This window comes from Pan troglodytes, chromosome 7 (genome assembly GCF_028858775.2).
Source record: "Pan troglodytes isolate AG18354 chromosome 7, NHGRI_mPanTro3-v2.0_pri, whole genome shotgun sequence".
NCBI classification, from domain to species: domain Eukaryota; kingdom Metazoa; phylum Chordata; class Mammalia; order Primates; family Hominidae; genus Pan; species Pan troglodytes.
The window spans coordinates 18,382,636-18,409,722 of record NC_072405.2 but is presented as its reverse complement, the minus strand read 5'-3'; the positions used below and the strand labels follow the sequence as shown (position 1 = coordinate 18,409,722).

The 27,087-nt window shown below is 48.4% G+C and overlaps 2 protein-coding genes across 2 annotated transcripts; one reads left to right on the top strand and one right to left on the bottom strand.

The window, feature by feature from the left end:
- Positions 1-1,683: 1,683 nt before the first annotated feature.
- Positions 1,684-5,246, bottom strand: LOC134810906 (putative protein FAM90A23). Its single transcript, XM_063817352.1, has 4 exons — positions 5,124-5,246; positions 4,690-4,823; positions 3,863-3,971; positions 1,684-3,198 (listed from the first exon to the last, which is right to left on the bottom strand). Exons 1-4 carry the CDS (start codon positions 5,244-5,246, stop codon positions 2,236-2,238), a joined length of 1,329 nt encoding a protein of 442 aa, XP_063673422.1. The 3' UTR covers positions 1,684-2,235.
- Positions 5,247-15,398: 10,152 nt separating this feature from the next.
- On the top strand, positions 15,399-18,412 carry LOC129135648 (olfactory receptor 7E24-like). Its single transcript, XM_054656543.2, has 2 exons — positions 15,399-15,614; positions 17,557-18,412. Exons 1-2 carry the CDS (start codon positions 15,440-15,442, stop codon positions 18,255-18,257), a joined length of 876 nt encoding a protein of 291 aa, XP_054512518.2. The 5' UTR covers positions 15,399-15,439; the 3' UTR covers positions 18,258-18,412.
- The last annotated feature ends 8,675 nt before the right edge of the window (positions 18,413-27,087 follow it).

Genomic DNA, 27,087 nt, shown 5'->3' with positions numbered 1-27,087 from the left:
CAGAAAATCCCGCTCAGTTCCGAGGCCCCCTAGATGTGGAATCCTGCTCAGAGTTGTTCCCAGGTCAGAGAATGGAGAGAGCCTGTGCATGATGGGATCTCCCTGCCTAGATCTTTCAGTGAGTCTCTACCTCAGCTACTCTTAGGATCAGGGGGAGAACCACGGTGTCAGACATCCGGAAAGAAGACGGGATGAATGTTTTACCTCTGAAGTACATCCCAAATGTGGGAGTTGACTTCAGCTTTGCTGGGGTCTATTTGGCCAGTGAAACTCTGCCTGGTTCATTCGCACATCCGGAAGCCACTTCACGGGGGGCCGTCGCAACTGGAACCACACACTTGGCATCGGCGGTTGAGCCAAATGGGGACTCGTGGTGCAAGCAACGCTCCCCACGTGTTAGCGTGGGTGAGATTCGGTTGGCGGAATTTTACTAGGTGCGTGTTAGTAGAGTGGGGCTGAGGTTTTCTTGCTCCTGTGGTTGTATACGAAGTCAAAGGTCCTGCCCAGCCCTGCGGTCCCCTCAGTCAACTCTGTTTCGGAGACATAACGATTTGGATTGCCAACAAGTCAAGAAATGTTCAAGCCCTTGGATGTAGGGTAAAGAAAGGGAGATCAGACTGTCACTGTGTCTATGTAGAAGGGGAAGACATAAGAGACTCCATTTTGAAAAGGACCTGTACTTTAAACAATTGCTTTGCTGAGATGTTGATCATTTGTAGCTTTGCCGCGGCCCCTTTGACCCAACTTGGAGCTCACAAAAACCTGTGTTGTATAACATCGAGGCTTAAGGGATCTAGGGCTGTGCAGGGCGTGCCTTGTTAACCAAATGTTTACGAGCAGTATACTTGGTAAAAGTCATTGCCATTCTCTAGTCTCAATAAACCAGGGGCACAATGCACCGTGGAAAGCCACAGGGACCTCTGCCCTTGAAAGCAGGGTATTGTCCAAGGTTTCTCCCCATGTGACAGTCTGAAATATGGCCTCGTGGGATGGGAAAGACCTGACTGTCCCCCAGCCTGACACCCGTAATGGGTCTGTGCTGAGGTGGATTAGTCAAAGAGGAAAGCCTCTTGCAGTTGAGATGCAGGAAGGCCACTGTCTCCTGCTTGCCCCTGGGAACTGAATGTCTCGGTGTAAAGCCCGATCGTACATTTGTTCAACTCTGAGCTCGGAGAAAAGCTGCCCTGTGGCGGGAGGCGAGACGTGTTGGCAGTAATGCTGCCTTGTTATTCTTTACTCCGCTGAGATGTTTGGGTGGAGAGAAACATAAATCTGGCCTACGTGAACGTCCAGGCATAGTACCTTCCCTTGAACTTAGTAATGATATAGATTCTTTGGCTCACGTGTGTTTTTTTTTGTTGTTGTTGTTGACCTTCTCCTTATTATCACCCTGCTCTCCTACTACATTCCTTTTTGCTGAAATAATGAAAATCATAATCAACAAAAACTGAGGGAACTCAGAGGCCGGTGCCGGTGCAGGTCCTTGGTGTGCTGAGTGCCGGTCCCCTGGACCCACTGTTGTCTCCCTATACTTTGTCTCTGTGTCTTATTTCTTCTCTCCGTCTCTCATCCCACCCGACTAGAAACACCCACAGGTGTGGAGGGGCAGGCCACCCCTTCACTCGGAAAATCAGTTAAACACAAACACGGAATGAGAGTCAAAAGACAATATGTCATCTTTTTGAGAATTTTATTCACTTCAAAACCAATTAAACACACACATGTACAAAGGCATTCCACAGCCCAGTTTTCGAGGCTGAGGAAAGACCCCGAGAGCGCTCTGCACAGCACGCTTCCCAGCGTCCGAAACACTGCTCTCAGGGCGGGGCACAGCGGAAGGGCTGCACCTCTCAGGGTTCCCTAACTTTTCCCTTATTCAGTCATCTAGAGAGCAAATACACAGTAATTCCCCAGTTTCCTATTGACGTCCCAGCGGAAGTCTGACTCCTGCGCGTCACGCAGTTTCTGAGGCAACGAATCTCTGGCACGGAAGCTTTTCCTGGCGCGTTTCCGGAGAACCACGCGAACTACAACGTCCCTCACCAGAATTCAATGAGGCAGAGTCCCTGCATCTGCTCCCTGCCTGGCCTGGGCTCCCACATCCACAGAAGCGCCACAGCCGGGGAGCTTCGGAGTCACCGCACAGAGTCTGCTCTCTGCTCTGCACTCCTCAGTCCCACAGTCCCCTCCAAGTCACGGGAGCTGGAGGCCAAGGAGCCCCTGCCACCTGCAGTCTCACTCCAGGTCAGAATCGCTGTCCTCTGAGGAGGAGGAAACCTGAAGGTCCTCATAGAGGACGCTCGGTGGGACACGAACACGGGGACCCTCAGACTTCTCTGACACATGAGGGCTCTGAGCGAGGAAGGCTCCCGGCTTCTCAGGAGAGTGAAATGAGGGGGCCGCCAGGAGGCTGGAGCTCCAGCGTCCGTTTTCCAGTCTCCGGAAGAGCACTGTGAGAGGCTGGGCCCCATCATGGCTGGCCGCTGGGTGATGGGACATGGTGCAGGCCTGGGCAGTAGGCAGGCAAGGTCTGCTGTGCGGAGGCTGCCGGTCGACGCTGGGCACCTGGGCGGGTGTCCTCCTGCCCATCTGGGGCGACGTACTTGGTCCAAGTTCGGTTGCGGCTGGCGGAGGTTGGAGATTCTCCGGGGCCCCCAGCTCACCTCCCTGGATGGCGCTTTCGGGGATCTGGAAGGGACCCAGTCTCGGTTTCTTGGGGAAGTTCAGGCAAGCCTGAATCCGAGCCTGGGCAGGTCTCTTGGCTCCTGGCCCGAAGCTGAGATTGGAGCCTAGGCCCAAGCTGTGTGTGGCGGCTGGCGGGCAGGGCTGTGAGGTCACCGCAGGACGTTTGTCCTGTGCCTGGGGTCTGATGGCCTGGAGCAGGCCGTGGGTTTTGGAGGCAGCCTGGGGAACTTCTCGGCAGCCACCCTCAGGGCTGCTGTGTGTCGGCTTCACCACGAGGAGAGGCTCGGGGCCCTGCTGCCTGACTGCAGGCTGAGGGATGTCGGCCGCAGCCCCTGTCTGTCTTTCCTTTGGTCCAAGACTTGAGGAGGAGCTCAGACTGGCTTTTCTGAGGGGAGACGGCGAAGCCAAGACGGAGCCCCTGTCAGACGTTTCGGTAGCTGAGCGATCAGCGAGGACAGGGCCCAGGCGCGGCCTCTTACTGGTTGTGTGGACCGGCATTGGCCCGCTTGCAACCTGAAAGAGAGGAAACAACACAGGTTAGAAGTTCCTCCGCATGGAGCCAACGTGAAAATCAAGCACATCCAAAGACAAGGTGCACACGCCATGAAATTCTTAGTACAGTATCGACAGGCGGTCCTTGGAAGTAGGGACAGACCCTCCACCTGAGTGCTGATCAGGACAAGACACATGAAAGATGCGCTCTCGAGCTATGTGTAGCTGATCTAAGCACACCATTGTTCAAAAGATCGCGTCTTGGGCATTAACTGGATCAAAGCGCCTCCACTCAGCCTTCCATGAAGTGGAACTGACTGATGACCTTCCGAAGGCAGGTTGGTGGCTCGAGGGTACTCAGGACGTCTTCTCTGAACACATGCATGTTCCTGGGTTTAGCCTTCTCCACGTTTGGGGCCTCTGAGGGACTAATTTCCTCATGCCGCTAGGAACATGTTGTTGGCAGGCTTGCCATAATTGGACAGAAAGAAAGCAACAGGAAATACGGCATCTTCAGATGCCTTCGCCTGGAATCAAATTGACCTGGAAGGATCGTGGAGTCCCTGACCCCAAGAAGGCAAGAAAGAGGGGTTCCCCGATTTCCTCCCGCAGACGGGAAGCTGAAAGGAAATCAACCAGGGTGACCTAGAGGAGAAAAGGACCAGGGGCCCGGGGTGACACTCACCCTCAGATAATCAGAAGATTCCGTGGATCCTTTTCGATTCGGCAGCGGCTTCTCTGGAGGTTTCCCAGAAAATATGTGGAGGAGAGCCTTCCTCTGCGGGTCTTGTTGCCTGCAGAACAGAAAAAGTTCAGGCTGTGCCCCATGGTTTTCCCCAGGAGACAGGGAGAACCCTGTGTGGGGCCCAGCCCCGTTCCGTGTTTTGTGATACAGAAATGGACATCTGGTGCCCTTTCCGCCTCTGCACCTTCCCTCACGTGCCAACCTTCCCGTCCCCCAGGTGGCCCTCTAGGCTTCCCAACTAAGGACTGTGATTTGGATTCCATCGCTTTTCCCCCTGTCGTGGGGAACCTGCACGAAGCGCCCCCACCTCTCCCCGTCCCTGATTCTCCCAGAGCCAAAGGAGCTCCTGGGTGTGGAACCCCGGAGGACACGGAGCTCCGGCCTATTTCTCTGCAGCGTTCCTTCCCTGGCCCGGAGACGGAAAGGCACACGGTGTGCAGGTGCAGAGACACCATGTCCTTAGGAGGCAGTACCCTAAGAGTGGTGAAAACCCCTCCCACTGCTCACCTTGGTCTCTCTTCCTTCTCTCCCTTATCCTTGTTCAAGGGCCCCGGGTTGGCTTCAACCTGGGGCTTCCATGGTTTCAGGTTTTCCTTCCCTTCCTTTTTCCCCAAGGTCGCTGGAACCAGGGCTGCCTGCCAGCACTTCATGGGGCACCTGGTACTTCTGGCCGTGTGGCCAAAGGCCCCGCAGTTTTTGCACTTGAGCTGTGGGTGGAAAGGAAGTGATGTCGGTGAGTGAGCTGAAGCCACAGGCAGCGATCCCACGTCCACATTGGGACGGATTGTGAATTCAGAGCTGAATAAGGATTCCAAAGAGGGGACACCGGCATGGGGGCCGTTAAGTGCTGGGAGAGTTCGGATACGATGTTCCCTCCCAAAGACCACGTGACGGAGCAACACTGAAAGGAAGGACTCAAGGTTACAAGGGGCACGACGGTGAACCCGATGTCAACAACACAGCCAAACGTGGCTACAAAGGACTCTAAGTAGAAAGGGAGGTTGCCCCCAAGAGTCTCTCAAGGGACCTATCGGGCCGGGGAGAAGGTCCCAAGCCACGCCCACCTTGGATGGGAAAAGCAACCTGGGTGGTGGTGACAGAGCTCTTTGGAATCCAACCCAGTCTCTGAGGACCGTGTGACACCCCCTCCCCCCGTCCCCACCCCCACCCCGATACCCAAGAGATCCAGGGCTAGACTTACCCTGGGATCTTCTTCATCGGGCGGGGGAGCCCTTGGCCCAACTGGGGCCCTCCGCTGCTTCTGGAGGGTCTGGGCTCTCACCAGTCTCTTGGCCCAAGATTTGGGGTCCCGACGTGCCATCATCTTCGTCGCCTGGGGGTTTTATGACCGCCTTTTTCAGGGGTGGACAGTTGGGTCACCTGAAACACACACAAACACACACATGTCGATGGTTAAGCACATTGGATATTCACACACCCACAGGAAGCCACCTGCTAACTCCCTGCCGGTGTGGTCATGAGGAGACCTCACCACCAGTCGGTCAAATCTGTAGAACACAATATGCTGTGTGCATCCTCGGATACTGTGTGTTCCTCTGCCATGACTACCTAGTCCAAGAGTAAACCGCACCTGCCACAGGGCCCGTGGCCTAGGTATGGGGAGTTGAGCTTTCAACCCCAAACAAGCAACTGATTCTGGAGACTGGACTTAGGTCTCTCACGATTCACTCCGGTAGAAGACACGGTGATTCTATCTCCCTTGACGGACAGAATGATCGAAGACACAGGGCATGGCTTGCGCCACCCTTTGGCAGGTCTGTTTGAAGTCAGGGATAAGGGATGCTTCCTGTGACAACTTGAATCGCTACTCTGGCCATTTCATTAGGCAACTTCCAAACACAAATTCATAGAGAGAAGTTACCTTCCTCTCTACCACACTAGCAGGTGATGGTCTTTCCTGTTCTACCTTTTGGCTTTAGCTCCAGCCCCTCTTTACTTATTTATTTTTTCTGGTATTTTACGCATACCACACGAATTCATCTGAACAAACGGGGAACAAGTGCCACATCGTATCGACGTCTTACACGGCTGAAGGGCAAACCACCCTTTTTTCCAAAGTCCTTTTTCCATTTACCCACCAATTCAGCATGCTGCAGTACATTTCTTTTCGCATTCCCATCTTGGTCTTATCCCACACGTGAAGACGGATATGTTTTCTCGTTTTCTGTTGCAAGAATTACTAGTAACGAGAACACATCCTTCCCCACCAGCAAGCCCCAGTGTGATCGGTTTCTTTCGGCCTCCTTTGTCTCTTCCCCCCACCCCCACACCCCTCAGGGATTGCGTGAAAAAAACAATTGTTCAGTGAAACTAACCTGAAATTACGCGTCTACTTGCTTTCCCCGGCTGGCGCTGAGATGGGCAGGTGCTGGAGCAGCCCCGCTGGAAGCGATGCAGCATCCAGGACGATGGAGGAAGGGGCGGAGTGGGACCTCGGCTTTCCAGGATGCTTTTTATACTGCCTCTGGTCACCTGACGTGGAACGTACCCTAACCTAATCAGTTACCTGTACCTTAATTGCAATTAACTTAATCCAATTACGTGACCTGGAAAGGTCTATCTGCACAGCCCACTCTAACATCATGTCCACTGCTGACAGACATTCTAAAACCTACGTGTACAGCTGCAAGCTTTGAAGAATAGATGCTCCCCGTCAGACATGTAACACCGGTGCCTGTACCCCTGTCTTCTTTTCCATCTTTTTGTTTTGTTTTGTTTTGTTTTGTTTTAAAAAAATGTGGTAAAATAGACACCTTTTAATTGGACCACATTTAGTCTATCTCGACGTGGGCCTCAGTGTCATCAAGGAGATTCTCCTTGACGTGCAGTCACGGCCATGATCCATCTTCAGAGCTTCTCTTTCTTCCCCAAGGTAAGTCTGTCAGCAGAGAACCCTGACCGCACCCTCATGTGTTTTCTCCTCCAGGAGGCGCTTGGAAACCACCGTGAATTGGACCGCACTGGGAAACACAGATGAGGAAAGTCAACAACGCTTTGTCCTTCAGTGCCTGGCTCCTTTTTCAGCTCGTCTTGCGACTCCAGGCATTATGCCTGAAAAGTGTCCCGGACGCCTGTGAGGCTCTAATTCCCTGGGTCCCATTGCCATGTCTCTGGATTTGCGAAGATCCACCGCACCTTCTGTGGAACTCCCGTGTCGGTGAACTTTTGTGCCACGGCCCCTAATTCTGCCCATGGTCATCTGCAGCTGCACGACTTAGGGTCCATGTTCCTTGGACGGGAAGAGACAGGCAGGAGTCGGAATGATGAACCAGCACACTGGGGCATTTTCTCACGTAGCCCAAGTGACCCCATGGTGTTCTTGAGCTTTGGAACCAGTCGCGTCCCCTTTGACACTGCACCCGGCTCCCAGTCTCTCAATCGTGTTGGCCCTCCGGCGATCTCCCGTTGGATGAATTGCTCCTGCTGAAACTCGAGTCCCCTTTGATTTGCGCTTCATTAATTATTCATGATTCAGGTGGGAAGGCCTGCTGACGACCCCCTGTGGCCGTTCTCTGAGCTTTCCTGTCACATCGTTTCCTTCCACGCTCTTTGGTTCCTTATGGTCCTGCTCCTTCTGCTGTCAGAGGAGCAGAGAGTTGATCTTATTGATTCTGGATACGGATACTTTCTAGGTGATCTGGATAATCCAGATAACGACCCTCAACAGCGGCGGAAAGGGAGCAGCCATTTGGTGTGTCTCAGAAAATCCCGCTCAGTTCCGAGGCCCCCTAGATGTGGAATCCTGCTCAGAGTTGTTCCCAGGTCAGAGAATGGAGAGAGCCTGTGCATGATGGGATCTCCCTGCCTAGATCTTTCAGTGAGTCTCTACCTCAGCTACTCTTAGGATCAGGGGGAGAACCACGGTGTCAGACATCCGGAAAGAAGACGGGATGAATGTTTTACCTCTGAAGTACATCCCAAATGTGGGAGTTGACTTCAGCTTTGCTGGGGTCTATTTGGCCAGGGAAACTCTGCCTGGTTCATTCGCACATCCGGAAGCCACTTCACGGGGGGCCGTCGCAACTGGAACCACACACTTGGCATCGGCGGTTGAGCCAAATGGGGACTCGTGGTGCAAGCAACGCTCCCCACGTGTTAGCGTGGGTGAGATTCGGTTGGCGGAATTTTACTAGGTGCGTGTTAGTAGAGTGGGGCTGAGGTTTTCTTGCTCCTGTGGTTGTATACGAAGTCAAAGGTCCTGCCCAGCCCTGCGGTCCCCTCAGTCAACTCTGTTTCGGAGACATAACGATTTGGATTGCCAACAAGTCAAGAAATGTTCAAGCCCTTGGATGTAGGGTAAAGAAAGGGAGATCAGACTGTCACTGTGTCTATGTAGAAGGGGAAGACATAAGAGACTCCATTTTGTAAAAAACCTGTATTTTAAACAATTGCTTTGCTGAGAAGTTGATCATTTGTAGCTTTGCCGCGGCCCCTTTGACCCAACTTGGAGCTTACAAAAACCTGTGTTGTATAAAATCGAGGCTTAAGGGATCTAGGGCTGTGCAGGGCGTGCCTTGTTAACCAAATGTTTACGAGCAGTATACTTGGTAAAAGTCATTGCCATTCCCTAGTCTCAATAAACCAGGGGCACAATGCACCGTGGAAAGCCACAGGGACCTCTGCCCCTGAAAGCAGGTTATTTTCCAACGTTTCTCCCCTTTTGACAGTCTGAAACATGGCCTCGGAGAATGGGAAAAACCTGACTCGCCCCCAGCCTGACACCCGTGAAGGTTCTCTGCTGAGGTGGATTAGTGAAAGAGGAAAGCCTCTTGCAGATGAGAGAGAGGACAGCCACTGTCTCCTGCAGCCTCGCTTGCCTCCCTGGGTCTTAAGATTCCCATCGCAGGGGGGTGAGGCACTCCCCGCGATGCGAGGTGCAATAGTCAGCCCCTCTTGCCCCCCTGGCTCTTAGGATCCCCATCGCAGGGGGGTTAGGTACGCCCCGTAATGCCTGTAGTAAGAGCCAGCCCCTCTTTTCCGCCTGGCTCTTAGAACCCCCATCTCTGTGGTTTGAGGCACGCCCATCGATGAGGGGATTAAGAGCACGCCCCTCTTACCTCCCTGGCTCTTAGGACTCCCATCGCAGGCGTTGAGGCACGCCCCGCGATGCGGAGTGTAAATGCCAGGCCCTCTGGACACCCTGTTTTTTAGGATCCCCGGTGGACTCACATCCTGTTTATCATATTGTGAGTAATATCGTCTCGCGCTCTGGAGATTATGAACTGTTTCACCCACCAGTATACACCCCGGTGTACAGAGATTGTACAGCCGTCCGTATTGGGAGTCATATCATCCTCTTCCTCCCTGAATATTAAGAGCAGTATCACAGCGGTGTTTCTACTCCCTGGGATATCGCGTGTCATATCCTCCTCTCCCACGTTGCAATTAGAAACAATATCAGTGTGGGCCTGTTCACCTTCTGTGATACTGAAAGTAATATCATCCTCTTCCCTCCAGGATTGTGGGAACAATATCCCTGGGGGTGTCCACTTTCTGCCATATATGTAGTCATATCACCCCCTCCGCCTTGGAATGTTTTTAAGGACCATCTCACACGGGGGTGTACCCTTCCTACGATGTTGGGAGTAATAGCATTCTCTTCTTCCGTGAATATTAGGAAGAAAATCACCGGGTGTATGCACACCCAGTGCTATATTGGGAGTAATGTCATACTCCACCTCCTGAAGATTATATTCGGATCAATATCACCGGCTGGGTGTACACCTACTGCGATATTGAACGTAATATCATGCTCTCTCCCTCCCTGAACATTAGGAGAAATATCACAGGTGGGTGTACACCCACTGAGGTATTAGGGAGTAATATTAGTGTGAATTATCCCTTATTTTTTATGAACATGAATATGAATGGCCGATATTAATATTAATATTAAAAAATAATTGCTAATAAAAAGTTTTCAGATTATTAATATTAATATTAATTATTAGGAGCTAATATTACTGTTCTCTAATGAATAAGATCAATATCAGTTAATATCAGGCATCATTAATCATTAATATTAATCATGTATTGTTATCGTTAGTATAACTATTTAATATTAATTATCATTAGTATCGGTATTGATTTTAAAAATTATATTATGGGATATTAATATTGATAATTATTAGTGTCAATTAATAATTGAGATTATTAATTGCGGTAAGTAGCATTGCGTCATTCCACCCCTTCCTCGGCAGCTCGTTTACGACCCAAAACGGGGACACAAATGCCCCTGAGGGAGCAGCGGTAGACTGGGATAAATGAAAATGCTCATGTGGTGGAGAGCCGTGTTTTTGGGTACCAGCCCTTGACCTGCGTCGACCTTCTCAACTGCAAAAACAGTTCACCGCCCTATACCAAGAATCCACAAGCCCTAATTGATTTGCTCCAAACTGTTTTCCATACCCACAGCCACACCTGGGCTGATTGGCCCCAGTTGCTCATTTTCCTCTTTAACAGCGAAGAAAGGCGGAGAGTCCTCCAAGCAGCAACTACGTGGCTAGAGGAACATGCAGCAGCTGATTATCAAAACCCCCAATAGTATGGAAGGACCCAGTTGCCCGGAACCGACCCCCACTTGGACCCACATGAAAGAGAGGATATGCAAAGGCTAAACCGAGACAGGGAAGCTCTGTTCGAAGGATTAATGAGGGGAGCTCAGAAGGCCACAAACGTTAACAAGCTCTCTGAAGTCATTCAGGGAAAAGAAGAATGTCCAGCACAATTCTACGAGAGAATGTGTGAGGCCTATCATATGTATACTCCCTTTGATCCCGATAGCCCTGAAAATCAGCGCATGATTCACATGGCTTTAGTCCATCAAAGCTCAGAAGACATGAGAAGAAAACTGCAGAAACAGACTGGGCTTGCAGGCATGAATCCATCCCAATTACTAGAAATAGCTAGCCAGGTGTTTGTAAACAGGGATGCAGTAAGCCGTAAGGAAAACCGCAGAGAGAATGGAAGTCAGGCCCGGCGACACGCCGACCTGTTTGTCAGCTTCAGCAATCAGAGGGGCCCCCCCAAAGAGGCAAGGGAAGGGGGGCCCTGGGAAAGAAACTCAGCTTGGCTGTCAGAGTTTGCAGCGTAACAAGTGTGCTGATTGTAAAGAAATAGGACAGTGGAAGAACAAATGCCCTGAGCTGAAAAGAAAACAAGGTGACTCAGAGCAGGAGGCCCCGGAAAAGGAGGAAGGGGCCGTGCTCAACCTGGAAGAAGGGTTCTTGGACTGAGGGAGACCGGGCTCAAGCGTCCCCATTCTGACTTCTGGTCAGAATGACGGTCGGGGGTGGAGAATTGACTTTCTTGTAGATAGCGGTGCTGAACATTCGCTAGTAACCGCCCCGGTCGCCCCCTAATCCAAGAAGACTATTGAGGTCAACGGAGCCACGGGGGTTTCAGCAAAGCAAGCTTTCTGCTTGCCTCGGACTTGTAGTGTAGGAGGACATAAAGTCATTCATCAGTTTTGGTACATGCCTGACTGTCTCTTGACCTTTTCGGGAAGGGACTTGCTCAGCAAGCTCACAGCCACTCCCTCTTTCACAGAGCACGGCTCTTCGCTGCTAAAGTTACCAGGAATGGGAGTCATTATGACGCTTATGGTCCCCCGAGAGGAGGAATGGAGACTTTTCTGAACTGAGCCGGGCCAAGAGAGAAGACCAGCTCTGGCTAAGCAGTGGCCAAGAGTACGGGCAGAAGAGAACCCTCTGGGATTGGCCAGTTAAGACTGGGGTCCAGCCGGTGAGGCAAAAACAGGAGCCCGTACCCAGAGAATCCCTTCAAGGTATCCAGGTCCATCTCAAGCACCTAAGAACTTTTGGAATGATTGTTCCTTGTCAGTCTCCATGGAACACTCCCCTCCTGCCTGTTCCCAAGCCACGGACCAAGGACTACCGGCCGGTACAGGATTTGCGCTTGCTTCATCAAGCCACACTGACTTTACATCCAAAAGTACCTAACTTGTCCACATTGTTGTGGTTGCCGCCAGCTGAGGACAGCTGGTTCACCTGCTTGGACCTGAAAGACGCTTTCTTTCCTATCAGATTAGCCCCTGAGAGGCAGCAGTTGTTTGCCTTTCAGTGGGAAGATCCGGAGTCACGTGTCACTACTCAGTACACTTGGACCGGACTTCCCCAAGGGTTCAAGAACTCCCCCACCATCTTCGGGGAGGCATGGGCTCGAGACCTCCAGAAGTTTCCCAGCAGAGACCTAGGCTGCGTGTTGCTCCAGTAGGTTGATGACCTTCTGCTGGGACACCCCACGGAAGTCGGGTGTGCCAAGGGAACAGATGCCCTACACCAGCACCTGGAGGACTGTGGGTAGAAGGTGTCCAAGAAGGAAGCTCAGATCTGCCGACAGCAGGTACGTTACTTGGGATTTACTATCCGACAGGGGTCGGAACGCAGCCCAGGATCAGAAAGAAAGCAGGTCATTTGCCATCTAGCGGAGCCTAAGAGCACAAAGCAGGTGAGAGAATTCTTAGGAGCTGTGGGGCTTTGTAGACAGTGGATCCCAAACTTTGCAGTATTAGCCAAGTTTTTGTATGAGGTCACGAATGGGGCGGGGAACGGGAAACTTTGGAATGTGGATCCCAACAACAGCAAGTCTTTCATGAGTTAAAGGAAAAACTTCTGGCAGCCCCAGCCCTGAGGCTACCCGATCTGACAAAGCCTTTTCCATTGTATGCATCAGAGAGAGAAAAGATGGCAGCTGGACTTTGAATCCAAACTGTGGGGCCCTGGCCGAGGCCGGTGGCCTACCTCTCTCAACAACTAGACGGGATTTCTAAAGGATGGCCCCCCTGTTGGAGGGCCTTGGCAGCAACTGCCCTGCTAGTACAAGAAGCAAATAAGCTGACTCTTGGGCGAAACCTGAACATAAAGGCCTCCCGTGCTGTGGTGACTTTTAATGAATACTAAAGAACATCATTGGCTAACGAATGCCAGACTGACCAAGTACCAAACTTTGCTCTGTGAAAGTCCCCGTATAACCATTGAAGTTTGCAAAACCCTACACCCCGCCACCTTGCTGCCGGTATCAGAGAGCCCTGTCGAGCCTGATTGTGTAGAAGCGTTGGACTCAATTGACTCTAGCAGACCTGATCTCCGGGACCAGCCTTGGGCATCAGTAGACTGGAAACTATACGTAGATGGGAGCAGCTTCTTCAACCCCCAAGGAAAGAGAGGTGCAGGGTATGCAGTGATAACCCTGGACACGGTTGTTGTAGCCAGATCGTTGCCCCAGGCCACTTCAGCCCAGAAAGCTGAACTCATTGCTTTCACTGGGGCTTTAGAACTCAGTGAGGGTGAGACTGTCAACATTTACACTGATTCTCGGTATGTCTTTTTAACCCTTCAAGTGCATGGAGCTTGATAGAAAGAAAAGGGCCTATTGAACTCTGGGGGAAAAGACAGAAAATATCAAGAGGAAATCTTGTAATCATTAGAAGCAGTATGGAAACCCCGCAAGGTGGCAGTTAGGCATTGCAGAGGACACCAGCGAGCTTCCACCTTGCTGGGTTTGGGGAATTCCCGCGCTGACTCAGAGGCTCGAAAAGCAGCATCTGCCCCCTTCTGGGCATCAGTGCTCCCTCAAGCACCTGATCTTGGCCCTCCTTCTTCTAAAGAAGAAAAGGACTTTCTCCAGGTAGAGGGAAGGACAAGTGATGGAGGAAGGATGGATTCGGTTACCAGATGGGAGAGTAGCTGTGCCACAGCTGCTAGGAGCTGCAGTTGTACTGGCTGTGCAAGAAACCACCCATCGAGGTCAGGAGTCACTGGAAAAGTTGTTAGGCCGGTATTTCTACATCTCGCCTTTGTCAGCCCTTGCCAAAACGGTGAGGCAGCGGTGTGTTACCTGCCGACAGCATGATGCGAGGCAAGGTCCAGCTGTTCCGCCCGGCATACGAGCTTATGGAGCAGCCCCCTTTGAAGGTCTCTAGGTAGACTTCACAGAGATGCCAAAGTGTGGAGGTAACAAGTATGTACCAGTTCTTGGGCGTACCTACTCTGGGTGGGTGGAGGCCTATCCAACACGAACTGAGAAAGCTCGTGAAGTAACCCCTGTGCTTCTTCGAGATGTGATTCCTAGATTTCGACCGCGCTTACGTATCGGTTCAGACAACGGGCCTGCGTTTTCGGCTGCCTTGATACAGAAGATGGCAAAGGTATTGGGGATCACACGGAACCTGCATGCTGCCTCCCGGCCTCAGAGTTCCGGAAAGGTGGAGCGGATGAATCGGACTATCAAAAATAGTACTATTGTCTTCCCCGCTGGATATTTAAAACAACACCACAAGGCACGTCAAACCACCTGCTAAATTGGAGGGAATGTTATCCTCTCCCCTCCTCCCCCGGCCCCGGATATTACAGACAGCAACACAGGGGTGATGTACACCCACTGCTTTATTGGGAGTAATATCATCCTCTCCCTTCTTGGATAGAAGGAACAGTATCACACTGTGCGTGTAGGCCTGTCGTGAATTTCAATGGAATGTCATCCTGCGCCTCCCTGGATATGATGAACAATATCACGGGGAATATACAACTTCTGAGATATTGGGAGTGATATCATCCTCTCCCCTATGGAGGTTAGGAACAATATCACAGGAGTAGTATACACCCTCTGGGATGTTGGGACTCATATCATCCTCCCGCCCACTGGATACTAAAAACCATATCACAAGGGGCGTGGACACACACTTCGATATTGGTATGAATACCATCCTCTCCCTCTTTGGATATTCGGTGCCATATTTCAGGTGGGGTATACACCGCCCGCAATATTGGAAGTAATATGATTTTCTACCCCCCCGGATATCAGAAACAATATCACAGGGGGTTGTGAACAACCCCTGCGATATTTGGAGTAATATCACCATCTCCGCTCACGATTATTAAGAACAATATCATAGGGGTGTGGGATGTACACCCCCTTTCATATTTGATATCATCCTCTTCCCCCTTGGATATTAGGAACAATATCAGGAAGGGATGTACAGACCCTGCGACCTTTGCTGTCATAGAATTGTCTCTGCCCTAGATATTAGGAAAAAATGTCCCTGGGGATGTGAACAGCCCTGCGATATTGAGAGTAGTATCATCCTCTTCCCTCTTGCATATTGGGAACAACATCACAGGTGGGGTGTACTACCTCTGTGATATTGGGAGTGAAATTTTCCTCTCTTCCCCTGGACACTAGGAAGGGTATCAGAGGGGGAGGGTGTACATTCCCTGTGATATTCAACGTAACCTTATCCTCTCCCTCCCAGGGTATTCAGAACAATATTACAGGAGGGGTATACACCCCCTGTGATATTGGGAGTCATATCATCCTCTCTCCCTGTGGATATTACGAAGAGTATCACAGGGCTGCAGAAACCCCCTGAGGTACTGGGAGTAACATCATCCTCTCTCCCTCTGAATATAGGAAGATTTTCACAGGGGGGTATACACCCCCTGCGATATTGGGAGTAAGATCATCCTCTCCACCCAGGAAATGACTAACAAGGTCACGGGGGGATGTACTCTCCCTGCGATATTGGGAGTAATGTCGTCCTCCCGAAACCTGGATGTTAGCAATGACATCACAGAGGGGGTGTACACACCCTGCCACATTGGAAGTAATATAATCCTCTCCCCATCTGGGTACTGGGAAAGATATCACAGCGTGGGTATACGTTTCCTACGCTGTTGGGAGTAATATCATTCTTTTCCTTTCTGGATATTAGGAAGAATATCACAAGGGTGCTGTACAATTACTTCGATATTGGGAGTAATATCATCCTCTATTTTCCTGGATATTGGGCACAAAACACAAAAGGGTGTACATCCCCTGCGATATTGGGAGTAATCGTATACTCTCTTTCCCTGGATGTTAGAAAACAATATCATCAGGGCTGAACACCCCCCGCGATAATGGGAGTCACGTTTACTATTTCACAGGCCATTTGGAACAATATCATAGGGGGTGTTTACAAACAGGGGTGGTGTACACCCCCTGTGTTATTGGGAGTAAGCTCATTCTCTCCACCTCCGGATATTAAGAACAATATCCCGGCGGGAGGTGGTACACCCCCAGTGATATTGCGAATAATGTCATCCTCTCCTTTCCTGGATATTAGGAAAAATATCACAGGGGGGTGTACTCCTTCTGTGATATTGGAAGCAATATCAACCTCTCCCCAGCTGGATATTAGAAAAAAAAATCTCTCACGGTGTACACCCACTGTGATATGAGGAGAAATATCTTCCTAGGGTATTACGAATAATTTCACAGTCTGTACACACATGGTGTACACTCAATGTGATATTAGGAGTAATATTAACCTAGTAGATAATAAATAACATCGCAGGGTGTACACCCACTTTGATATTAGCTGTAATATTTTTCTAAGTTGTTACAAATAAGATCACAGGGTGTACAAACATGGTGTACACTCACTGTGATATCAGGAGTCGTATCTCTGTGATATATTATGAATAATATCACAGGGTGTACACCCACTGTATTATTAGGAGTAAGATCTCTGTAGGATATTACAATTAAGATCACAGGGTGTAGAGCCACCGTGATATTAGGAGCAATATCTTTCTAGGATATTACAAATAATATCACAGGGTGTACGCCCACTCTACTGTCAGGAGCAATATCTCCCTAGGATATCAAAAATCCTATCACAGGGTATCCAATCTCTGCCTTCCATGTTCTAAGGGATTCTCCAGCTTCAGCCTCCCGAGTAGCTAGGGTTACCCGCCACCACGCCCGGCTAATTTTTTTTTTTTTTATTTTCACTGGAGACGGGGTTTCACCACGTTGGCCAGGCTGGTCTGGAACTCCTGACCTCAGATGATCCATCAGCCTTGGCTGCCCAAAGTGCTGGGATTACAGGTGTGAGCCATGGTGCTGGGCCAAGAGTTATAGATTCAATTCATTTGGAAACACAGCTCCCATTTTTGAGTGTGCATGTACTTTTATAAAGAACTGATGTCAGAAAACTGAAGGATGATAATAAATATGAAAAGTGACAGGCATGTGAAAAGGTCTTCCGATTGAGAACTATAAGTTTCGATTTCGTTTTCAGCTAATGGGGTCCTTGCTCTTGTGTCGTCCTTTTACATATTCTACATCAATGGAAGTTGTAGTACGGTGTCAGAATAAAGTAGAATGTATTTCACGGCTTCTTAATTTCTTTCAATTAGACTGAGATCTTTTTCTGAAAGAGAGAAGGACATTTTCATTGCATTGTATTTTTTCTGAAAAGAGTAGGGCCGTATTTTACGGAGATCACGGATTTGTTATATATGAAGTTTTGGTCTTCTAATATTCTTCCGTGGTTTTTCTCTAAAGTAGTATGTACTGAAAGCCTCATATAGCAAAAAAGTAAATCACGTAATAATTCTGAGATTTTTGGAATTGTCACAACGGAGAAACATTGCTGGCGGTGTATGGTCCGCAAGTGTGAAGATGTTCCTTGTGAATTGCTTGCATCCAGCATTAAGGGCTGGTTTTTATCTTTTATTTTTCCAATCCTCTTTCCTTCTCAAGGTGTCCAAGACACACAGGGCCACAGAATCTCACAGGGGCCTGAGAATTCCTCCTCCTGGGACTCTCAGAGGATCCAGAACTGCAGCCGGTCCTCGCTTTGCTGTCCCTGTCCCTGTCCATGTATCTGGTCACGGTGCTGAGGAACCTGCTCAGCATCCTGGCTGTCAGCTCTGACTCCCCCCTCCACACCCCCAAGTACTTCTTCCTCTCCAACATGTGCTGGGCTGACATCGGTTTCACCTCGGCCACGGTTCCCAAGATGATTGTGGACATGCCGGCGCATAGCAGAGTCATCTCTCATGCAGTCTGCCTGACACAGATTTCCTTCTTTCTCCTTTTTGCATGTATAGAAGGCATGCTCCTGACTGTAATGGCCTATGACTGCTTTCTAGCCATCTGTTGCCCTCTGCACTACCCAGTCATCGTGAATCCTCACCTCTGTGTCTTCTTCGTTTTGGTGTCCTTTTTCCTTAGCCTGTTGGATTCCCAGCTGCACAGTTGGATTGTGTTACAATTCACCAGCATCAAGAATGTGGAAATCTCTAATTCTGTCTGTGACCCCTCTCATCTTCTCAAACTTGCTTGTTCTGACAGCGTCATCAATAGCATATTCATATATTTTGATAGTACTATGTTTGGTTTTCTTCCCATTTCCGGGATCCTTTTGTCTTACTATAAAATTTTCCCCTCCATTCTAAGGATGTCATCGTCAGATGGGAAGTATAAAGCCTTCTCCACCTATGGCTCTCACCTAGCCGCTGTTTGCTGATTTTATGGAGCAGGCATTGGCATGTACCTGGCTTCAGCTGTGTCACCACCCCCCAGGAATGGTGTGGTGGCATCAGTGATGTACGCTGTGGTCACCCTCATGCTGAACCTTTTCATCTACAGCCTGAGAAACAGGGACATACAAAGTGCCCTGCGGAGGCTGCACAGCAGAACAGTCGAATCTCATGATCTGTTCCATCCTTTTTCTTGTGTGAGTGAGAAAGGGTAACCACATTAAATCTCTATATCTGCAAATCCTGCCCCTTAGTCACATTATTTTTGTGGCTTGATGGCTTTTATTCCTTTCCGCATTTCCTTTGTGAATATTGCTTTCTTCGTTATGCCTTTAACTGGAATGGGTGAGGATTCTGGGATCCTTGGTTTAGCAGAAACCTCATGACAGAATCCTCTATACCTAGGCGGCCTCTTTTAGTCTCTGAGCAATAACCTTGTCATCCAGGTGGAATCACAACCATCACTTTATATACACGAAGTCCTCACTTCGTTTTGGAATTCCCTGAAAACTGACTTTATGGAAACAATGTACAGAAGGTCCTCCAACACAACTCGTTGTTCAAAGTTGTGTAGTTATACTGTTGATGAAAAATAAGTGGTTTCACTATATATAATTTTGCTTCAAGGTGAAGTTTCCAAGAGACTTTCAAAGATGTTAAGTGAGTACATACTGTACATCAAATTCATATCCTCTTCCACAGTTCATGTGGAATTTCTTTATAAACTGCTTCTAGAGAATCTATTTAGGCAGGTTCTGTGTAGAGATCCATGTCGCCCTTCCTCAATCTTGGCTTTGAGTCAAATCACCTGGGGAGCTTACGCATGGTGAGGCCTGGGCCTCAAAACTTGAGATTCTGATTTCCTTGCACCTGTGTGAGTATGTGGATTTTTTTTTTCTTTTAAAGCACCAGAGGTAGTTCCAATGACGAAGTTTTTAGAGGCATCAAGCTCCAATGAATAAGAACAGAAATTAATTGTAGTATGATTTCTTCAAATATTATCTTCAAATGCATTGTCCATCAACACCATACAAATGTTTATTATGCTGTTTTTTCTTACCACTTCGCATTTTCTATTTCCTTATTGTCTTTTTTTTTTTTTTTTTTTTTTTTTTTGAGTCAGAGTTTCACTCTTGTTGCCCAGGCTGGAGTTCAATGGCACAGTCTCGGCTCACTGCAACCTCTGCCTCCCGTATTCAAGCAATTCTCCTGTCTCAGCCTTCCAAGTAGCTGGGATTACAGGCATGCGCTACCATGCCTGGCTATCTTTTTTTTTTTTTTGTATTGTTAGTAGAGACAGTGTTTCTCCATTTTGGTCAGGTTGGTCTTGAACTCCTGACCTCAGGTGATCCGCCCGCTTCTGCCTCCCAAAGTACTGAGATTACAGGCATGAGCGACCGCGCCCAGCCACCACTTAGCATTTACATTTTACATTTGTTGAAGTTATAGATTTATACACACATCACTTGCTGCTTTGTTATACACTTGCATATACACAAGATGGGAAATAGAAAAGAATAAAATGGGCACAGTATCCCTGAAGTTTCACATTCCGAGACTTTAAAAATATTTGCTCTTTAGAAATTTGTTTCAATGAAGAAACTGTGGTATACACACCCAGTGAAGTATTATTCAGCCTAAAGAGGAAGAAAGTCCTCTCCACTGCAGACAAAATGGATGAGATTGCAGGTCTGTATATTAAATGAAAGAAGCCAGGCACAGAATGTCAAATATTTCATATCCTCACTTCTATGTAGGAAGAAAAAAGGAAACCTTGGCCAGGCTTTGTGGCTCAGACCTGTAATCCCAGCACTCTGGGAGGCCGAGTCGCACGGATCACTTGAGTCCAGGAGTTCGAGACCCGCTTGGCCAACATGGTGAAACCCCGTCTCTACGGAAAAAACAAACAATTAGCCGGGCGTGGTGACGCGTGCCTCTAGTCTCAGCTACTCGGAGGGCTGAGGCCCAAGAAGCACTTGAACTAGGGAGGCGGAGCTTGCAGTGAGCCCGGATTGTGCCTGTGTACTCCAATCTGGGCAACAGAAAGAGACTCCATCACACAACTACACAGAAAAGGAATCTCAGGAAGGTGGAAAGTATAAAGGTGGTTAGCAGACGCTAGGAAGAAAAGGGGTGGGATGGGGAATGAAGACAAGTGGATAATTGGGTCCCAAAATACAGAAAGATGGAATAAGTAAATTCTAGTGTCTGATAGTACAGTGTGAAAATTTTAGTTCTTGAATATTTGCAGATGCTTTGGTAAGAAACTTCCTAACTTTCTCATTATGCTGGTTTTTAAGCTCTTCTCTTTCTGCTCTTGAAGTCATGCTGGTTTTTTTTGTTTGTTTGTTTTTTGTTTTGAGATGGAGTTTCACTCTTGTTGCCCAGGCTGGAGTGTCATGGTGCAATCTTGGCTCACAGCAACCTCTGCCTCCTGTGTTCAAGCGATTCTCCTGCCTCCACCTCCCGAGTAGCTGGGATTATAGGCATGCGCCTGTAGTAGAGACGGGGGTTTCTCCCTGTCGGTCAGGCTGGTCTTCAACTCCTGACCTCACGTGATCCGCCCACCTCGGCCTCCCAAAGTGCTGGGATTACAGGCGTGAGCGACCGCGCCAGGCCATGCTGTAACCTTATCTGTTGTCTGTTGTTGTTTGTTTATTTTGGAGCCCAGAAATAACTTGGTACCTGTATGTTCAAATGATTTTTAACATGAGTGGTAAGAAAGCTAATTGGTGGAAAAACAGCTTTTTCAAGAAATGGTGTTGGAGAAACTTGATTTCCACATGCAGAAGAATGAAGGTGGACCCTATGTCACACCAGCTGCAAAAATTAACACAAACTGGATCAAAGACCTCACACCAAGCTCTAAAAGAATCATTCGCCTAAAGGAAAACATTGGCCATGCTTTCATGACATCAGATTGGGCAATGTTCTCTGGGATATGACACCAAAAGCATAGGCAACAATAGAAAATTACATTCCTTGGATTACATCTAAATGACAGACACTTTTGTGCAGCAAAAACCACGGCGAACTGAGTGAAAAGATAACCCATGGATTAGGAAAAATATTTGCAAAGCATATATCTGAAAAGAGGCTGATATCCATCATATATAAAGAACAGCTAGAACTAAACAACAAGAAACCCAAAGCATCCCATCAACAGTGGTCAGAAGACTCGAGTAGATGTGTTCCTAAAGAAGATATCGCAATGGCCAATAAGCAACTAAAATGATGTTCAAAATCACTCATCATAGGGAAGCGCAAATCAAACCAAGAATGTGACACCACACATTAGGATGGATATGATAAACAAACAGGCATTGGTGAGACTAGAGGGAAGTAGGGATGACCGAATCTGATCGGAGGGAATGTAAAACCGTGAAGGAACGGGTAAAACAGTATGACGTCAACTGGAAAAATTAGAAACAGAATGATCGGATGTTGCCGCAGTTGCATTTGTGGGTACCCACCAAAAAGAATTACAAGCCAGGAGTGGAAGACAGATTTGTGTACACCCATATTCATAGCAGCATTATTCACAAAAGCCACAATGTGGAAGCAACCCAAGGGTTCGTGGACAGATGAATGAAAAAGCACACTGCAGTTCCTTCACAAAATGGAAGACTATTCAGCCTTCAAAAGGTAGGCACTTCTGGCCGGTGCGGTGGCTCACGCCTGTAATCGCAGCGTCTTGGAAGACCAAGATGGGCGGATCACCTGAGGTCAGGAATTCAAGACCAGCCTGGCCATCTTGGTGAAACCCTGTCTCTACTGAAAATGCAAAAAATGAGATGAGCGTGGTGGCGTGTGCCTATATTCCCAGCTACTCGGGAGGATGTGGCACAAGAATCGCTGGAACCCGGGAAGCAGAGGTGAGCCCAGATTGTGCCACTGTACTCCAGCCTGTGCGACAGAGTGAGACTCCATGGAAACACAAAACAAAACAAAGTCAAACGAACAAACAAAAAACAACAAAAAAAAACAGACAGGCACTTCTGACGCAGGCCGCAACATGGATGAACCTTGAAGACATTATCGTCAGTGAAATAAATAAATCCCAAAAGGATAAACAGGCCCAGGCTCAGTGGCTCGCACCTGTAACACCAGCACTTTGGGAGGCTGAGCCAGGCGGATCCCTTCAGGTCAGGAGTTCAAGAGCAGCCTGGCCAATATGGTGAAAGCTCGTCTCTATTAAAAATCCAAAAATTAGCTGGGCGTGGTGGCGCACACCTGTAATCCCAGCTACTTGGGAGACTGAGACACAAGAATCGCCTGAACCCACGATGTGGACGTTGCAGTGAGCCGAGATCATGCCACTGCACTCCAGCCTGGGTGACAGAGAAAGACTCTGTCTCCAAAACAAAAAAATTAAACACAGTATGATTCCACTTATCTATCAAGTGTCTAGAGTAGTTAAACTCATAGAGTTGCAAACTAGAAAGGTGGCCCCCAGGGGTGGGCAAGAGAGAGGAATGGAGAGCTTGGTGAATGGGTGGAATTTCCATTTTGAAAGATAAAACTGTTCCGGAGACAACTACGGTGATGGTTGCTAAACAATATGAAGGTACTTAATGTCATTAATCTGTAAACTGAAAAACAGTGGAAATTGTAAATGTTTATACTGGCCATTCTATATGAACTTATATATATTTATAATTTTTAATATTTTTACGTGGTATATTTTCCGATAATAAAAGATGAAAATTAAAGCAGTCGGATGTTTAAAAAGAAAAGAAAGAAGCGAAGAATACACACCAGCTTTCTCCTGATTAGAGGAGGAGCCCCAAAGCTTCTATAGACACTCACTTCTCTCTTCTTCTTCTTGCATTATTATGAGGAAATCCTTAGAGGTTGGGGAACTTGGGCGACTTTGGCTAATGAGGAGCTCTGTGCCTCAGCCCCCCAGGCCACAGAATAGTAAATACTCAGTCTGTGCCTCCAGCCCAGCAGTGTGAGGTTGCAGTCCTGTGGGCTCCACAGCCGCCACCTGTATCAGGAGGCTCATGTCTCACCCTGTCTTCTTGCCGGCCCTGAGGACGCAGTCTGAGCCTCCATGGTGCACCACGCAGGGAGGACAGTGGACCTGTTCTCCGTGGTCATGTCCCAGCAGAGGGGAGAGGCAGTTCAGTGAGTGTAGGGAAAAGAAAGAGAGATCAGACTCTTACTGTGTCTATGTAGAAAGGAAAGACATAAGAGACTCCATTCGGAGAAAGACCTGTACTTTCAACAATTGCTTTGCTGAGATGTTGTTAATGTGGAGCTTTGCCCCAGGCACTTTGACCCAACCTGAAGCTCACAAAAACATGTGTTGTATGAAATCAAGGTTTAAGGGATCTGGGGCTGTGCAGAACGTGCCTTGTTAACAAGATGTTTCCAAGCAGTATACTTTGTAAAAGTCGTCGCCATTCTCTAGTCTCAATAAACCAGGGGGACAATACACTGTGGAAAGCCGCAAGGAGCCCTGCCCTTGAAAGCAGGGTATTGTCCAAGGTTTCACCCCATGTGATAGTCTGAAATATGGCCTCGTGGGATGAGAAAGACCTGACCGTCCCCCAGACCGACCCCCGTAAAGGGTCTGTGCTGAGGTGGATTAGTGAAAGAGGAAAGCCTCTTGCAGTTGAGAGAGAGGGAGGCCGCTGTCTCCTGCCTGCCGCTGGGAACTGAATGTCTCGGTATAAAACCCGATTGTACATTTGTTCAATTCTGACATGGGAGAAAAACCGCCCTATGGTGAGAGGCGAGACATGTTTGCAGCAATGCTGCCTTGTCATTCTTTACTCCACTGAGATGTTTGGGTGGAGAGAAACATAAATCTGGCTTAGGTACACGTCCGGTCATAGTACCTTCCCTTGAACTTCATTATGACATAGATTCTATTGCTCACATGTTCGTTGCTGGCCTTCTCCTTATTGTCACCCTGCCCTCCTACTACATTCCTTTTTGCTAAAATAATAAAAATAATAATCAATAAAAACTGAGGGGACTCAGAGGCCTGTGCCAGTGCAGGTCCTTGGTATGCTGAGCGCTGGTCCCCTAGGCCCACTGTTGTTTCTCCATACTTTGTCTCTGTGTCTTATTTCTTTTCTCAGTCTCTTGTCCCACACGACTTGAAATACCCACAGCTGTGGAGGGGGAGGCCACCCCTTCAAGTGAGTGCTGAAGGATGGTCGGGAGCCTTGTTTGTTTCCTCATCCTCAGGACAAACAGGAGAGTGTGGTGGGCAGATGTGAGGAAACCAATATGCAACTCTCAGCTCAGCAGACTGTGCAGTTTCTGTTCTTGGTTGTGCTGGGGGTCTCAGAAATCTTATTCAAAATTTTGCTTTCGTGTACCACTTGTTGTCCTTTTCATAGACATCTCACCCATGATAGCAGGGAATCAGTCCCTCTAAACTATTCCCTAAGAACAACAAAGAGATTCTGAAGGTGATGATGAGGATAAAGAGGATGACGACAGACACCATGGCATCATGAACCCTTACTGAGGGCTTCCTAAAGGCCAGACTCTGAGCTCTGTGCTCTATGCAGCTTGTTTCATTTCATCTGCATAGTCTCCACGTTATTAGTGCACATTTCAGGATGATTTTACAGACTAGAAAAAGCGCAACGGATTTTCATGTAGCTTGTACCAGATCACGAAGTCAAAAAGGGTGAAGTCCAATTTGAACCACGCAGTCTAAGTCCAGACACATGGCATTTGGCAAGTCCTCTCCCTGCAACCATCCTGCCCTCTCAAATCCTCGTCACTCAGGCGGATGCCCCTGCTCACTGTGCCCTTCCCTTTGGGGGTTCCTTGTAGACCGCAGCTAGACCAGTGGGTGCCACAATCACTGTGTCATGTATAGAAAAGGCAGCTGAGATCACATCAAGGATTCCAGAAAGAATTGGCACAGGATCATTCGGGACGCATCTCTCCCTTGTCCCTGTTCCTGGCTTTCCTTACAGCTCTCGACTTCCTCAAAGGAGTCATCAATTCGGAGTTTGGATTCCATTCCTATTGAGGAAGCTGGAAAGTTTTTCAAAAATTCTCCTGTGATGTGCCTGTGGTTAAGACCACTGAGCTCTGCTTAAAACTTTTTGAAGCTGGGCGCGGTGGCTCACGTTTGTAATCCCAGCCCTTTGGGAGGCTGAGGCAGGCGAATCACAAGGTCAGGATTTCGAGACCAGCCTGGCCAACATGGTGAAACCCTGTTTCTACTAAAAATACGAAAAAAAACCCAAAAAACAAAAAAAATAGCCAGGCATGGTGGCATACACCTGTAATCCCAGCTACTGGGGAGGCTGAGACAGGAGACTCCTTTGAAGCCGGGAGACAGAGGTTGCAGTGAATCGAGATCACGCCACTGTACTCCTGCCTGGGCAACAGAGCAAGACTCTGTCTCAAAAAAATAAATAAATAAAAATTACGAAAAAATGTGCTTGGATGGGCTTGGCAAACTTTAGCCATTAGCTCACGTACCAGTTTGGAAGGGCATACCTTCAGTCACTTCACCCTTTAATCCCTTTGCTCAAGACTAAAGTTCTGAGAGGAAGTCTAATCGGCTGAGTTGTGTCCATGTGGGCAGTGCAGGAAAGGATGCAGCGGGAGGCGGCTCCAGGGACGTCTTTGGCCTCCATCATGGGGGAGCAGGCGCCTGGATTATCCACCCTAACAAATCTGGACAAAGGAAAACGAGGTTCTCTGAGGAAGGAGACATAGAGCCCAAGGAGGTAACCAAGAGACAAATAGTCATCCTGTTTGTCATTTTCTTTTACACATGTGTGTACATTATCTTACACTTATCACTTTGTTTTCTTTCTCTCCTTTAATTGCACCCTGCTGCCAAAAGTTAAAATAAAATGAAAGTACTGAGATAGCTCAGTAAGAGACTTTTGGTCAATTGCCTTTTCATATAGTGAGCAGCTGCCCAAACAATTGCCTCTGTCACTGTGCAAATTTGCAAGCGTTTGCATGATCACTCCCAATCCCCCAACACAGAGCTGTGTTACAGCACAATTTAGTTCAGTGTTTTGCTCTCTGCAACAGGGAGATTCTCATCCATTACACGTTGCAGTAAAAACAGGGGTACCATAAGCAACCACCTCTTTCCTCAACGGTGTGATGAAAGCAAAAGCCAAGTAGCTCCATGTATCCAACTTAAAAATATAAAATTTACACCCGTGGGCTGCAGTTGGAGCTATGGCGGCGGCAGCTGTCACTGGGCCTAGCCCGGGGTGTGGACCTGGGGACTCCCCAGAAGGGCCCTACGGGGAGTCTCACGGAGCGCCGGCCGAAGGCGCACAGGATGCTAAAGTTTTACAATGGCCTCTCGGAAGGGGAGGCGATGGGACTCCGCGCGGGGACCGACCCCCTGGGCCCCACTGATCTGAACGGGGCGCACTTCGACCCGGAAGTTTACCTAGACAAGCTTCCTAGAGAGTGCCCTATGGCCCAGCTGATGAACAGTGAGACGGACATGGTGCAGCAGATCCGGGCTCTAGACAGCGACATGCAAACCCCGGTCTATGAGAACTACGATATGTTCTCATAGACCCAGCCACAGAAATTGACAAACAGCATAAAACTGTATGAGGAATTGCAGGAGACCCAGAATTTCCCAAATAACCTTGTAAAAGAAGAACAAAGTTGGAAGACTCACAAAAAAAATACATATATATATATATACATATATATATATAAAGTTGTGTTTTCATTCAGTTGTAAATGTTTAGTAATTTCTATTGTGATTTTTCATTTAACTCATGAAACGATATTTTTAATTTTCCAAATGTATGCTTGTGTTTAGCTATCTTCTTGCTGTTGACTTCTAATTTT

Excerpts from the sequence above, each read along its gene's own strand:
- LOC129135648 (XM_054656543.2), top strand. The coding sequence starts at position 15,440 with ATGACTAACAAGGTCACGGGGGGATGTACTCTCCCTGCGATATTGGGA. Across the intron at positions 15,615-17,556 it reads GGAAAGATATCACAGCGTGG|AGGATCCAGAACTGCAGCCG; the intron begins GTATACGTTTCC and ends TGGGACTCTCAG.
- LOC134810906 (XM_063817352.1), bottom strand. The coding sequence starts at position 5,246 with ATGATGGCACGTCGGGACCCCAAATCTTGGGCCAAGAGACTGGTGAGA. Across the intron at positions 4,824-5,123 it reads CCGATGAAGAAGATCCCAGG|TGTTGCTCCGTCACGTGGTC; the intron begins GTAAGTCTAGCC and ends CCTTCCTTTCAG. Across the intron at positions 3,199-3,862 it reads AATCTTCTGATTATCTGAGG|GTTGCAAGCGGGCCAATGCC; the intron begins GTGAGTGTCACC and ends CCTCTCTTTCAG.